This window comes from Gracilinanus agilis, chromosome X (assembly GCF_016433145.1).
Source record: "Gracilinanus agilis isolate LMUSP501 chromosome X, AgileGrace, whole genome shotgun sequence".
Taxonomy (NCBI): domain Eukaryota; kingdom Metazoa; phylum Chordata; class Mammalia; order Didelphimorphia; family Didelphidae; genus Gracilinanus; species Gracilinanus agilis.
In genome coordinates, this window is record NC_058136.1 from 5,814,457 (window position 1) to 5,828,433 (window position 13,977).

The window sequence follows — 13,977 nt, forward strand, 5'->3', positions numbered from 1 at the left end:
GAGACCTGAAGGAAGCCAGGAGTGGGAATGAGGATGAAGGGGAGTCCAGGTATGGAGGTGAACCAGTGAAACCACCAAGTCAGTGAGGAGGCCAGGGTCACTGGATGACTGAGTCAAGCTGGCTGACCATTGGCCAAGAGACACTTACTCTCTCTGGAAGCCCTTCATATAGGATATGGAACATAGTAGTACTACGTCAGAAGCCTAGAAAGGGTAGGAAGGGCCAGGTTGCAAAAGGTGTTGAAAGCCAAACAAATTTTTCTATTTTATAGTGAGGTGATAGGGAAGCACTGGAGTTTTTCGAGTAGGGGACCCACACTGCAGGCAGATCACTTTGACAGCTGAGTGTGGGATGGGCTGGGGCAGGGAGATCTCCCAGTAGTCTAGGGCTGAGGTGATGCGAGAGCAGTATCTGAAGAGAGAAGGTTGTGTATTCCAGAGATGTTACAAAGGCAGAAAGAGAGGATCTGACAACTGATTGCTTGGATGTAAGGCCTACGAGTGAGACGTCCAGGATGGTACCTAGACTGGGAACCTGAGTGACTTGCCTGGGGTTCTCTTGACAAAGATACTGGGGCGTTTTGCAATTTCCTTCTCCAGCTTATTTTACAGGTGAAGAAACTGAGGCCAACAAGGTTGGGTGACACAGTAAGCATCTGAGACTGGATTTGAACTCACGTCTTCCTGACTCCAAGTTTGGCACTCGATCTGCCCACCACCCATCAAATATATGGTCGGTGACCCCCTGTCCTTCCTGAGTTTGCTATAGGCTAAGAAATCCCCCAACCCTTTTGATAGTTTTGAGTCTTCTCACCATCCTAATTTCCCTTCAGCCTCTCAAACTCTCCCCTCCCCACCCCCACAGCTGCCTGATGCAGTTTTTAACCAAATATAAAATAAGTTGCTTTTCAATCCTTCTGCTTACAAATTTATTTGATAAGAAAGCGCATTCATTTATAAAGTACTTAGCCCAGTACCTGGCAGTGTTGTATTAGTGCTTGCTATTATTTGGAGGGCCTGAGAATTGGCCATTTAATGAGGGAATAAAGTATTTGGTGGACTTGGGTAGATATAGTATCTCCTGCCAAAAGAGCAGCCAGCTGAGCGAGTTAGACTTCGCCATCAGGGTCACTTGGTAGGCTTTTGGGGTCTTTTTCTGGAGTACATCTACTATTACCTTTTCTGGAATTTTTGCATTCTCCCACTAGCCTAGGGGTAGTTAAGCTAGGAAGATGGGTTCCAATTCCCATCATGCAGCATGGTCACTAGTTAATATCCTAGATACCTGCTTGTCTGGGTCAGGCTAGCTGTGGACTAAGCATCCATCGTCATCATCTTAGAGCAGAAGACAGATGTTTGGTGTATACCAAGCTTGGGAAAAGAGCCGCTGACCTAATCCAGGGCTGTAGGAAGCAGCACCCTTGTTCCCCCCAGCAGTAACTCAAACCACCAGTAACATGAAACTCACTTTATTGATACAAAAATATGCCAAACTCAATACGTTAGCAAGCAGAGGTGCTAATTTTGCTGGTTGCCCCCAAGCTCCTGTTGGTGCAATAAGAAAGCAAAACTGGGGAGGAAGAGAACAATGAGTGGCGATACATGAAAGTAGCCACTATTTTTTATTTCTTTCTGACTGCAAATGGCACTATGGACTTTTTTTAAAGCAATCTGTCGAATCTCTCTTCTCTGAGGTTCCAAGTTGTTTTTGTCTTATAAAACTTTGTAGCTATGTTACAAACATTCCCAAATAATAAGTTTCTTTCTGTAAAGCTCCATCTTCACAAAAAGGGGGAAGATTTCAGTATTTGTAGGTCTAAAGATCCTGATGTATTTGTTTTATCCTCCCGTTACACTCTGGTTCCCAGTTGCACACTATCTCTTTAGATGCTATCTCTATTTTCCAGGAACGACTTGAGCAGAAAGAAGTTCTTTACACTAGTACGCTAGACATCCCATGTCTTTAAAAACTAAAAGAACTCAAAGCTGCTTTAAAAAAACCCAAGCTTAACAGAACTTAAAGCTGGGGTCTTTGTGAGTTCTCTTTATATCTGAGAATCTGAGGTCCAAAGAAACTAAAGGACTGACCCAAATCATATCAGCAGCATATTTGCGCAAAGGATCTAGCTCCAGGAAAGGCACATTCACAAATACAAATTGTGTGCGTAAGAAAAATGGAAAAATTAATATAAAGATATTTGTCATTTAAGTTTCTGCTCTGTAACTATGAAAAATCCTTATCTCCCATTCTTCCCCCTTGTCTTTCTATAGATGATATCTCTGAAGCTGGCCAGAATCTTGCTTTCTCTCTTCTGCCTCTCCTCCCGGTTGAATGAGGTCAGGGCTCGCTTCTCATTAGCACTGTAGATCTGGTTTTCTTTGCGAAGACGGACGGCTTCCATTCGACGGTGCCTAGAAAACATGGTATGTTGGCCTAACCCTCTCCTGGCTTGCCCTCACCCAGTGTTCCCATAGAGACTTCCCAGCCTCTCTCTTTTTTTAAACCCTCACCTTCTGTCTTAGAATCAATACTGTGTATTGGTTCCAAGGCAGAAGAGTGATAAGGGTTGGCAATGAGGGTTAAGTGACTTGTCCAGGGTCACACAGCTAGGAAGTGTCTGAGGCCAGATTGGAACCCAGGACCTCCCGTCTCTAGGCCTGGCTCTCCATCCACTGAGACAACCAGCTACCCCCCCCCCCCAACTAACAGAAACTGTTTTAAATGAGTCGCACTTGAAACAGGCCAAACCCACTTTAAGCTTATTTTGTGTCTTTCCTAGCATTCAATCCAAGCCATCTTTCCTGAATCACTAGCACTCTGTCAGCCTAAGAAATACTACTTAGTCTTAACTACCAAGGGCAAAAGACTGGTCTAGTGCTATCAGTAGTCTACTGGGGATAGTGCAGAACTGGACATTGGCAAATGGATCATCTAGGTAACCACGTCTCTGTTGGGTCCTAACAGCAGGGCACCTGAGGGCTCACATGCCACGAACCGGGTACAATCCCTTCAGGGTTCCAGTCCACTAAGTGACCAACAGCTTTTGTGGCCATGAACACGATTGGGTACAAAGCTACAATCCAAGAGCAAGTCTAGTGTGGGGATGCCTCTTCTTTAGGCTGTGGTAGTGCCTTGGAGAAAAGACAAGCACCTCAGCACCGTAATGCCGAACCTCCAAAGGGCAGCAGGAGACAGTCAGTAATACTGTCTTCCCAAGGCGCTGCTGCTCTGTGGCATTTGGCCCAGAATAAGGACGCATGTCGTTAGGATTAAAACCTACCAGCTGCACGTGTATACACGTGTGTGTGTGTGTGTGTGTGTGTGTGTGTCCCTATAAAGGCATATCAGCATTGGTGTTCTCTCCATGCCAGGTACCGTTACCCTACTTCCTGGAACAAAGTGGCCTCAACCATGAAACCGAAGCCAGCCCTCTTCCTTTGCTGTTGAAATCACCACACAGGCAAGCTCAACAGTGGGGAACAGGAATGGACAGTTGTACTCGGGTTCTCCCAGAGGCGAAGACAGCTAGGAATGTTTATTGTGTGGCAACGGAAGGACAGACTAGGGGAAGAAAGACATCTGTAAGGCATGGCTCTGAGAAGAGCCACAAGGTTACTGAGTTTGAGGGTCAAACTACATGTAGAGCAGTTAGGCAGTATAACGGCTCTCTGACCACTGCCCTTAAAGTCAGGAAAACTGAGTTCAAATCCTGCTTCAAACACTTTCTAGCTGTTCAACCCTGGGGCACTTAACCTCTCTTAGCCTCAATTTCCACATCTCTAAAATGGAGATGACAAGACTGCCTGCCTCCGAGGATTTTTGCTAGTTTCAATGAGATATTTTAATGCATGATTTAAATACCAGACATTATTATTATTGTTGTTATTATACCTTGAATTTCCAACAAACTGTTCATGTTTATATTCTTCTTTTCATTCCAAATCTTCACTTGGTGAAATTACTACCACAGGACCCTAATTATTACGGTGTGCCCACTGCCACCTAATCTCGGAGATGGAACTCACTGTCAAGAACCCACCTGCTCCCACTCATGACATAGCCTGAACATTCAAAACCTGAAATCTGGTCACTGGTCAGGCCAATTTCTCCTCTCCGAGGGATCCGCTTTCCAGCCTTCACAAATTCAGCCATGGCCGCACCCTCGCCAGGCAATAGAGCGTGACCGAAGCTGCAGGGAAATTAAGACAGGGGTTTGTCCATTAGGCCATCTCCATATTCAAAGGAGAGCTGCTAAACAGAAGACACAAGGAAAGATTTCTTTGGGAAACAACAGAGAAAGCAATGCCTAATGAGTAGACAGCTTGACCTAGAAATGCAGAGTTCCTCTGGGACCGCCAGATGCAAGGATCATGACTTCTGAGTCTGGATTGAAATGCTCTCCCCTCCTCCCCTTTATGGCTTTTGCTTCTAATTAATTCTCCCTCTAGTTTTTTCTCCTTTTAAAAAAGATGAAATCTTTTAACAATGCTTCTTGAATTTCCAGGGACGACGTGCCCCACGTGAAGAATGGCAGTTCTTGTGATTCCCCTTCCCAGAGAAGGCTTAACAGACACCTAAGCATGAGAAGGTTGACCATTCCCCCCCCCCCCCTTTTAACGCATTTTCATTTTCATTAAATATTTCAAGTTACATGTAAAAATTTAACATTTATGTTTTAAAAATTTGAGTTCTTAATTCCCTCCTTTCCTTCCATCCTTCCCTGCCTTGAGAAGTCAAATGATAGTGACTATAACTATGAGAAAGAAGTCATGCAAACATGAAGAAATACAAAAAATCAATAAAATAAAAAAAACAGAGCATTGCATTTCTGCAGTTCTACTGCTACTCACTTCAAAGGCTTATCTTCTTGAACAGAATATATTTTGGGAGCTTCGAGTCCATCCGATCTCTCTCTTTGTACATTCTCTGCCAAAAACAAAAACCAACACACACACACACACACACAGACACACAGACACACACACAGACACACACATACATACGCACATACACACGCACGTACGTTACCCGTTGGCTAATTAAATATTTCCTGAGCATATTCAGTCCATCAGGTGGATTATAATCATGAGGTACTATATGAGAGGGAAGAAAGTCCCTTATCATGGAAGAGGCCAATTTAGGGGAGTATCACAGACAACAAGGAACCACTTTGGGTCTCGTGAAAATTGCTGTATACACCAGGTTAGCGGTCTACAACATTGCTCCTAAACAATCCTGTCTACGTGTAGTGATGAGAATTGAACTTGTCATTCCGTCTCCAAAGAACTTACCTGGTGATTTGTTCAGCCAAGGATTTTCTATAAGTTTGTCAACAGAGTCTTTGTTGCTTGATTTCTCTGGTTCTTTCTTGTGAGTCTTCTCACACTTGTACTTTTTTGACTTCTTCCTGCCATGATTATAATTTGTTTGTGCACATTAAATCTCTAGGAAAATCTACCAACCAAGATGAAAAGAAATCTGCTTATTAGACAGGTTAGAGCTCTTGCTCATAGGATTAAGGCACCAGAGATCTAGAGCTGGGAGGGACAGAGTATTCTAATCCTCTCATTTTACTGTTAAGGAAGTGACTTCCCCAAGGCCACACAAGAGCCAGCATTTTTTTAAAACTCTTACCTTCTGCCTTAGAATCAATACTGTGTGTATTGGCTCCAAGGCAGAAGAGTGGTAAGGGCTGGGCCAGTGGTTCCCAAACTTTTTTGGCCTACCGCTCCCTTTCCAGAAAAAATATTACTTAGCTGCCTGGAAATTAATTTTTTAATATTTTAATAGCAATTAATAGGAAAGATAAATGCACCTGTGGCCATCACCGCTCCCCTGGATAGCTGCAGCATCCACCAAGGGGGCGGTAGCGCCCACTTTGGGAATCACTGTAGGCAATGGGGGTCAAGTGACTTGCCCAGAGTCACACAGCTGGGAAGAGTCTGAGGCCAGATTGGAACCCAGGAGCTCCTGTCTCTGGGCCTGGCTCCACCATGCTTCCCACCTACCCCCAAGCCAGCGTTTTCAACCTAGCACTCAACTTCAGAACCAATTTCTTTCCACTCTGCTGTGCTTCCCTTTTCACATTTTAAAGCAAATAACATCTGAGAAAAACCAAATGCTTTTCTTCTTAACAATATTAGAAATTAATTTCATTTTTCGTTTCCTGCTTGACATGAGGGAGAAAGCAAGCCACAGAGAGCTTCTGAGACTCATCAAAGAGAGTCTCAGCTCAAGGATCCTCTTCACACTGCATGGTGAATAGGTTCTACTTCCAACTAGGCTACCCTATTTCATAAGATCATATCAGGCCCTTTTCCACTCCCAACATGAGAGGTTAAGGGAACCTAAAGAAGAGAGAAAGAGAAAATAAAGTCATTGCCAAGTCATTCATTCTTACTCGTGATGCTTCTTCTTCTTCTCCTTCTTCTTCTTCTTGCTTTTCTTGGACTTCTTTGATTTGCGCTTCCCCTTTGAGTCTGCTAATTAAAGTGGAAGTAAAGGCCTGAATGAGAATATGGCCTGGGAGTGGGCACCGAGTTCCCATCACACTCATTTCCAAAACAAGCAAGCAAAGCAATTACAGAAGAAAAAGCAAAGGTCCCCCAAACCTGAGAAATAGAGGCATTCCAGTTTCACCCATTACAAAGGAGAAAATTCACTTCCAGGGAAAATGCTGTCAGGGTAATGGCTTTTTAGTTACTGGGCTAGCAGAGGGAAAGCAGCGGCTTGTTTAAAGGCAGTTTCCACAAAAACCTTTGCTGGGCTGCCCTGAGTCAACCACCATCAGATTCTTCAGAGACTCCCAGAGTTGAAAGAGATGCTGAGGGTTGTTGCCAAAACCCTTCCAGAAATTCATGGGTTCCTGAAGTACCCCATTTCTCTTAGGGACAGCCCTGACAGGTGGTTTCTTCCTTATAAGACTGGCATAGCAGCAGTACTCTGTCATTATTGCAAATGCCAAAAACACATGTCGGAAGAAAGCAAACAAATTCTCTACGTGACCCAAATTGGATCTGCAAACCTCATCTGGGGGCCGAGTGATTCAGCTCGGCTTTCTTACCATCATTGCAGGTGCTGGACTCGAGGCTACTGCCCTCTACATCTTTCTTATGGCTGCTTTTGGACTTCTTCCTCTTTTTCTTAACTCTATCCTTGGAGTGACTTCTCTTCTTCTTTCTCTTCTTGCTTTCTTCTGTAGAGATAATTACAGAGCATTAGGGGGAAAATACTCAACGTCGGAATAGATTTCCCAGGCTACCCCACCCCACAATGAACTTTCCCTTCTGGTTATTTCCTCTTAGTATAATTAATTTCTCCCCCAACTAGATGTCATAACAATTTTTAACATTCTTTCCCCCAATCTTGAATTCCAAATTCTTTCTTTCTCCTCAAGATGGCCAAACCTTCCCTTGTTAAAAAAGAAAAGAAAAGAAAAAAACAGCCAAGCAAGACCAACCAACACAGAGGCCAGTCTCTGCATTTCCTCGCCAGGGCCAAGGCCAGAAATTACAATCATAAAACAATGGGCTTCATCATGCTAGTCTTTATTCATATTACTGGCTTGGCTTTCTTTGGGACATATCAGCTCACACAGATCCACTCATTTTTTTCAGAATGCCTCACGTTCTTCCACTCCTACTGATATACTAAAGGTCCCCAACAATCGACATCTACTTTGTTCACTACTTTTTTTTAAAAGCCTTATCTTCTGTCTTAGAATCAATACTATGTATTGGTTCCAAGGCAGAAGAGCAATGGGGGTTAAGGGACTTGTCCAGGGTCACCCAGCTAGGAAGTATCTGAGGCCAGATTGGAAGCCAGGACCTCCTGTCTCTGGGTCTGGCTCTCAATCCACTGAGCTACCCAGCTGTCCCGCTTTGTTTACATTTCTTTGTTATTGCTCCAAAGGCTGCTACCGATATTTAGGGGGTCTTTCTGGCTGCCCTCCTTATTGGTATATGCCCTGGCAGTGAGAACTTAGGAACAGTTTTGGTCACTTTTCTCATCCTATTCCAAATTGTTTTCCAAAATGCTTAGACCAATTCACAACTCTGCCAATGGTGTGTTAGGGTGCCTATGTTCCCATAGCCTTTCCAACACTGACTATTTCTATCTTTTGTCATATCTGGGGTAATGTGAAGGCTCAGAGTTGTCTTAGTTTGTAGTAATTCTCTTTTGGCCAATGGCTCTTGGTCTTACATAGTTCGGTTAATTCTCTGTATCTCTTAGATATTAGTCCTTAAATTTTCTCCCATAGGCCAGTTTCCTTTTTCCCATCTGTACCGATTTTATACAAAACTGTTTCAAATTTTGTGTAACTGAAATGTTCTATTTTATTTTTTCTTGATCACCACCATTTCTGGTTTGGTTAAGAAGTTTCCTCCTAGGGGGCAGCTCAGTGGCTCCCTGGACTGAGAGCCAGGCCTAGAGACAGGAGGTCTTGGGTTCAAATCCAGGCTCAGACACTTCCCAACTGTGTGACCCTGGGCAAGTCATTTAACCCTTATTGCTTAGCCCTTACCACTGTTCTGGAACCAATACATCGTATTGATTCTAAGACAAAAAATAAAGGTTTAAAAAAAAAGGTCTCCCCCTAAGCAGAGCTGTAAAAGGCCCCTCATTTCATTTTCATCCAATTTTAAAATGATAAGGTCTTTACTATTTAGGTCATGGATATCCATTTGTAACTTAATGTGTGATATAATAGAAGCTACAGTTAGCTATCAAATTTTTTTAAATTTATTTTTATTTTTTAAATTATTTTTTTTATTTAGAATAAAATCTTAAAACAGAATACTAGCTAAAAGACTCCAGCAAGTGATCACGAGGGTTATTCGTTATAATCAGGTGGGATTTATACCAGGAATGCAAGGATGGTTCAACATTAGGAAAACCATCCACATAATTGACCATATCAATATTCAAACCAACAGAAATCACATGATTGTCTCAATAGATGCTGAAAAGCCTTTGACAAAACACAACACTCATTCCTGTTGAAAACACTAGAAAGTATAGGAATAGAAGGGCCTTTCCTGAAAATAATAAACAGCATATATCTAAAACTATCAACAAGCATCATATGCAATGGGGATAAATTAGAAGCCTTCCCAGTAAGATCAGGAATGAAGCCAGGATGCCCACTATCACCTCTATTATTTGACATTGTACTAGAAATACCAAATTCTTTTTCGTTTTCCTGGCCACTTTTGTTGGAATGAAGAATTTATGTTCTTAAGATTACTGAACAACAGGGCTCCTGAATTCCATTGTTTCTGGATCTAGTTAGTTCTAATGCTCAATTTTTTATTTTTGACCAGTACCAAATACTGCTTTATACTATAGTCTGAGGTCTAGAAGGTCTATCCCTTTGAGATTTTTTATCTTGTGTCCCTCTCTTTGAATATTACCATTATTTTATCTTGTTGTTACTGTCTAGTTCTACAACAGTAACCCCCTGATCGTCTGATTCCTATAACACTAAGTTTGTAAATTATTTAGGGAGCATTATCATTTTTATTATCTTAGGAGGCTCTAGCCTTGGAGAGCTAGTGGCAGCTAGGTGGCTCTGTGGAACAGAGTCCTGGGCCTGGAGTCAGGAAGGCTTGAATTCAAACTCAGCCTCAGATACTACCTAGCTGTATGACCTTGGGCAAGTCACTTCACCCTGTTTGCTCCAGTTTCCTCCTCTGTCAAATGAGCTGGAGAAGGAAATGACAAACCACTCCAGGATCCTTGCACAGAAAACCCTAAATGGGGTGACAGAGTCAGATAACTGAACCACAACAAAATGCCTTAGACACCAAATAATTTCTTTAAATATTTAAGTCTTCTCTTATTTCTGTAAAGAGGGTTTTATAATTGAATTTAAATTAAGTTGAGGCTATGTTAGCCAATTGACTCCCATTTATTTTATGCATTTTGTAGTTATTTTGAAAGTGACTTCTCTACCATTTCCCTCCTAGTTTTTGTAATTGCTAAATGAAAATGATGATGATGATGATGATTTTGGATTTTTATTTAATCTGAGTACTGAGACTTCATTGATGGGACTTATCTCTTTCTTTGCTGATTCTCTAAGGTTTTCCTAAGTCAGCCATCATGTCATCTGCATATAAGGATGATCTTGTCTCCTCTTTGCCTACTTTATGCCTTTAATTTTTTAAAACCCTCACCTTCCACTTTAGAATCAATACTATGTATTGGTTCTAAGGCAAATGAATGGTAAAGGCTCAGCAATGGGGGTTAAGTGACTTGTCCAGGGTCACCCAACTAAGAAGTGTCTGAGGCCACATTTGAACCCAGGACTTCCTATCTCTAGGCCTGGCTCTCAAACCACTGAGCCACCCAGCTGCCCCTACTCTATTTATTAAAGATCTCTTCTGAATCAACTGACACAATCCTGTGGTTTCTTTTCTTTAAAAAAATTAATTGCGGGGGCAGCAGGGTAGCTCAGTGGATTGAGAGCCAGGCCTAGAGACAGGAGGTCCTAGGTTCAAATCCGGCCTCAGACACTTCCCAGCTGTGTGACCCTGGGCAAGTCACTTGACCCCCATTGCCTACCCTTACCAATCTTCCACCTATAAGTCAATACACAGAAGTTAAGGGTTTAAAATTAAAAAAAAAAATTAATTGCAACTGTTTTCCTAAAGACAAGCCATCATTTTCACTGGTTCCTGAATCTTTGTGACCTCCTTTAAGGCTCTCTTTTTGTCTCCCCAGTGGGGATGGTTTTTAGTTTTCCCTTGGAATCTGAACAGTTATAAAACAATGTTAATATTGGTAAAGTTTTGGATTATAACAAAGCTTATAAATGATCTTGCAAATATTCAAGAGATTAAACATCAAGTATCTTACAAAAGTCTGAACCGCACCAGTACTAAAATGACATACTTTCTATGCAAATAATTGGCAAAGATACTAGAGTGGTTTACTATTCCCATCTCCTGCTCATCTTACCGAGAAGGAAACTGAGACAAACCAGATTAAATGACTTGTCCAGGGTCACCCCGTTAGAAAGTGCTTGAGGCCAGATTTGACTGCAGACACAGTACCCTATTCCCTGTGCCATCCAGCTGCTCCTTGATTCCATGGAATAAATCCGACTTTGTCATGATGGCTAGTTTGGAGGATATCTTGCTATGGTCTTTTTTTTATTATTATTCTTTTTACGAAATATTTCTGTTACTCCAAGTCAATCGCTTCACTATTCACAAGCCCAGTCAAGAAAAAATCAAAAATACCTCCTGAAGGAACAGGGATTTTCTTAGCATTTGCCTCTTCTTCCTCTGGGGTGTTCGCATCAGAACTGCGGGGCAAGAGAAAAGGATTGCAGGAATCAGAAAGGGAAGAAGAGATTGTTTACTGCTTCGAGGTTCTGGCATCTCTTGTACCCGCTCAGTCGGATTCCTTTTTAAAGCCATTCGTAAAAGCCAATAAACGATGCCTTTCCTCTCCCCCACACTCCGTCCTCATTAAAACAAAAAGCCGGTTAAGCAAAGCGAGCCTTAGAAAGTGCTGTGGGCGGGTGTCACTTTCTCCTCGGACGTTTGACAGTAGACCTGAGAGGGAAGAATGCGGGTTAGCCTCAGCCTGGGATCCTTTAGCCGACTTCTAGGGAATCTTCCCGGAAGTCTCCAAAGGGCCTGAAGAACAATGATAACGCGTGAAGGGGAAGGTAGCGAACACCGCAACAGACTATCTAGTCAGTCCGAAGAAACTTAGATGGAAGGAGGAGTGCTGAGTAGCTCCTTCCAAGTCCAAGAGTGAATGCGAGGGCTGAAAAGGGCCTTGAGATAAGGAAACAGAGCCGAGGGGAAAAGTAACTTGTTCACTGGGCGTTTGGGAAGAGAATCCTCCAGACAGATGGTAGAATCTCCCCCGAAGGGAGGACCGAAGCTTAGGAGAGGCGGGGGAAGGACAGGGACAGGGAGAGACACACACCGAGACCGAGACACAGAGAGAAGGGGCGAGCTCCAGTCAAGAGGGTCCACCTGTTTCTTTGGCCCAGCACTGAGCCATCGTTAGAAGGGACCCATTCTAATATATGTATAACCCAGTGGAACTGCTTGTCAACTCCTGGACGGGGGAGGAAAAGCACAAGAATCATGGAGCCACGGGGAAAAATTTAAAAATTAAAAAAAAAAAAAGCGGGGGGGATCCATCTCAACTTGCAAGAGCAGCCTGCCTGCCTCGCATCTAGTTGTTAGAAAATCCTTCCGGAGAGGCCTTGGGGCTGGAATTTCCTTCTTCAGCCTACGGAAGCCGGAGTACACCCCTCCTAGCACCCTGAATTTCACCTCATGCTGTAAAGGGGCAAAGGGAAGCCAGACCGACAGAAAAAAGAGGAGAAACCGCTTCAGGCTGTAAAGAGGCAGGCTCTCGATTGGGCATTAGCTCCCAGTTGGGGTGGGGGGGTATTAAATCCTGCTATGTATGAAGGAAAAGCCAGTCCCTTGGCACCCTATCGCTACTTTTCTCTTCTGGGCCAGGGGACAATATGTTCAAAAGGAATATTTAGTCTTCCGTTTTCCCCCAGTTCCACATAATACACATTGTAAATCTGTCTCTCCCCAAAGCATCAGCTCTGGAACCTCCCCTTCCCTCCCTGATATGGGGCTCCATTAGATCCAGGCTTTACATACCCGATCATGCAAACCAAGTTTCTGCATTGTTCGTCTTGGGCGAGAAGTCTCAAGTTTTGAAAGTATAATCTGCACTCAGAAACCCAGGCCCCCCCCCCCCCCATACAGCCTTTTTGATTCTTGCTTAGGCCGCTTCCACGACTTCAAATTTTGGGGAGGCTACCTGGAAGGGTGGGACAGCGTCTGGGGGAGGAGGAGAGCATGCTGGGGCTTTTCTTCCGACGCAGCTAAGGAATAAGAAGTTTTGGAGGTTCTGATCAATCACTTACTCAGGCTCCGGAGTTTTGGGAGAGAACCCCCACACTTCAGGCGCCCCGAATTCTCCGATCTTCTGCCTCTCCATTGCTCTCCTGAGAAAACCCAGGAATGGAGAAGTCAGCGTCGGGGACGTCTCATCTTCGGCTTTCCCGGTCGGTGGTCTCCAAAATGGAGGTCGGGAGCTCGGTTGACTTCTCCCCCCACCCCGCCCCCGGCGAATATCGCCGCAACTTTCCTCCCTACTCTATGCCCTCCGTAGCACTCCTTTTGAGGGACCGAGGACACGTGGCGCAACGGTCTCGGCTCTCATTCTCCCTCCGGCCCTCCTCCTCTTCCCAGTGTCCACTAATGGGGAAGGTTTCCAGGTACCCCCCTCCCCTACTTCCAGTCACTGGGGGCTCTTCCGATCTCTACTGCCTCAAATGGAAAAGCCCGTTCCTCCCAGCGCCCATTCTCTTATCTCTAATCAGGCAGGCACCCTCCTAGGGCAGGCTCTCGGAGCCTTCTCCCCGACTAGTGCCAACAGCTGTGCCCCCCCCCCCGTCTTCTCCATTGGCCTCCCGGAACCGTCCCCCGGGCAGCTGCGGAGTGGCTGCTCTGCCTCGCGCCCCTGCTCACGCTCGGGAATCGTCCCCTTCCTTTAAGATCAATGCCCGCTCTCCTTTGAGCCCGAGGTCCTCAATCGCGTGCGGGAGCCTCATCCCTCAGCCTCCTCTTCGCTCCGGCCCCGCCCCCAGGCTCTCCCCCAGGAAATCTCGTCTGCGACCCCACACGAACTCCTCCGAGCCGGAGGGAGGGGCCGAGCTAATCTTCGGGAAGTGCGGGCGTCCAACTAGTTTGACAGAGTAGCTGCGTCTACACCTGCCGCTCCCGAAGGAGGGTGGGCAACCGCTTGTCTACGGGCGACGGCTGACAGCCACGTCCGTGTGTGCGCATGTGTTGGGGGCGTGTGCATACATGTGTGAGTATATGTATATCGGTGTACACAAGCACACAGAGAACCTCGCGCGGGGGTCCCTCTTGCCTCTTCTACCCTCACCATCTTGAGCCTTATAGCCCTCTTCCCCTCCC

The 13,977-nt window shown here is 44.7% G+C and overlaps 1 protein-coding gene across 1 annotated transcript; it reads right to left on the reverse strand.

Annotated features, from left to right (window-relative positions):
* Positions 1-2,120: 2,120 nt before the first annotated feature.
* LOC123253435 (NFKB activating protein) lies at positions 2,121-13,587 on the reverse strand. Its single transcript, XM_044682630.1, has 9 exons — positions 13,525-13,587; positions 12,918-12,998; positions 11,248-11,312; positions 7,095-7,196; positions 6,402-6,483; positions 5,293-5,408; positions 4,852-4,927; positions 4,041-4,190; positions 2,121-2,412 (listed from the first exon to the last, which is right to left on the reverse strand). Exons 2-9 carry the CDS (start codon positions 12,989-12,991, stop codon positions 2,238-2,240), a joined length of 840 nt encoding a protein of 279 aa, XP_044538565.1. The 5' UTR covers positions 12,992-12,998; positions 13,525-13,587; the 3' UTR covers positions 2,121-2,237.
* Between the last annotated feature and the right edge of the window lie 390 nt (positions 13,588-13,977).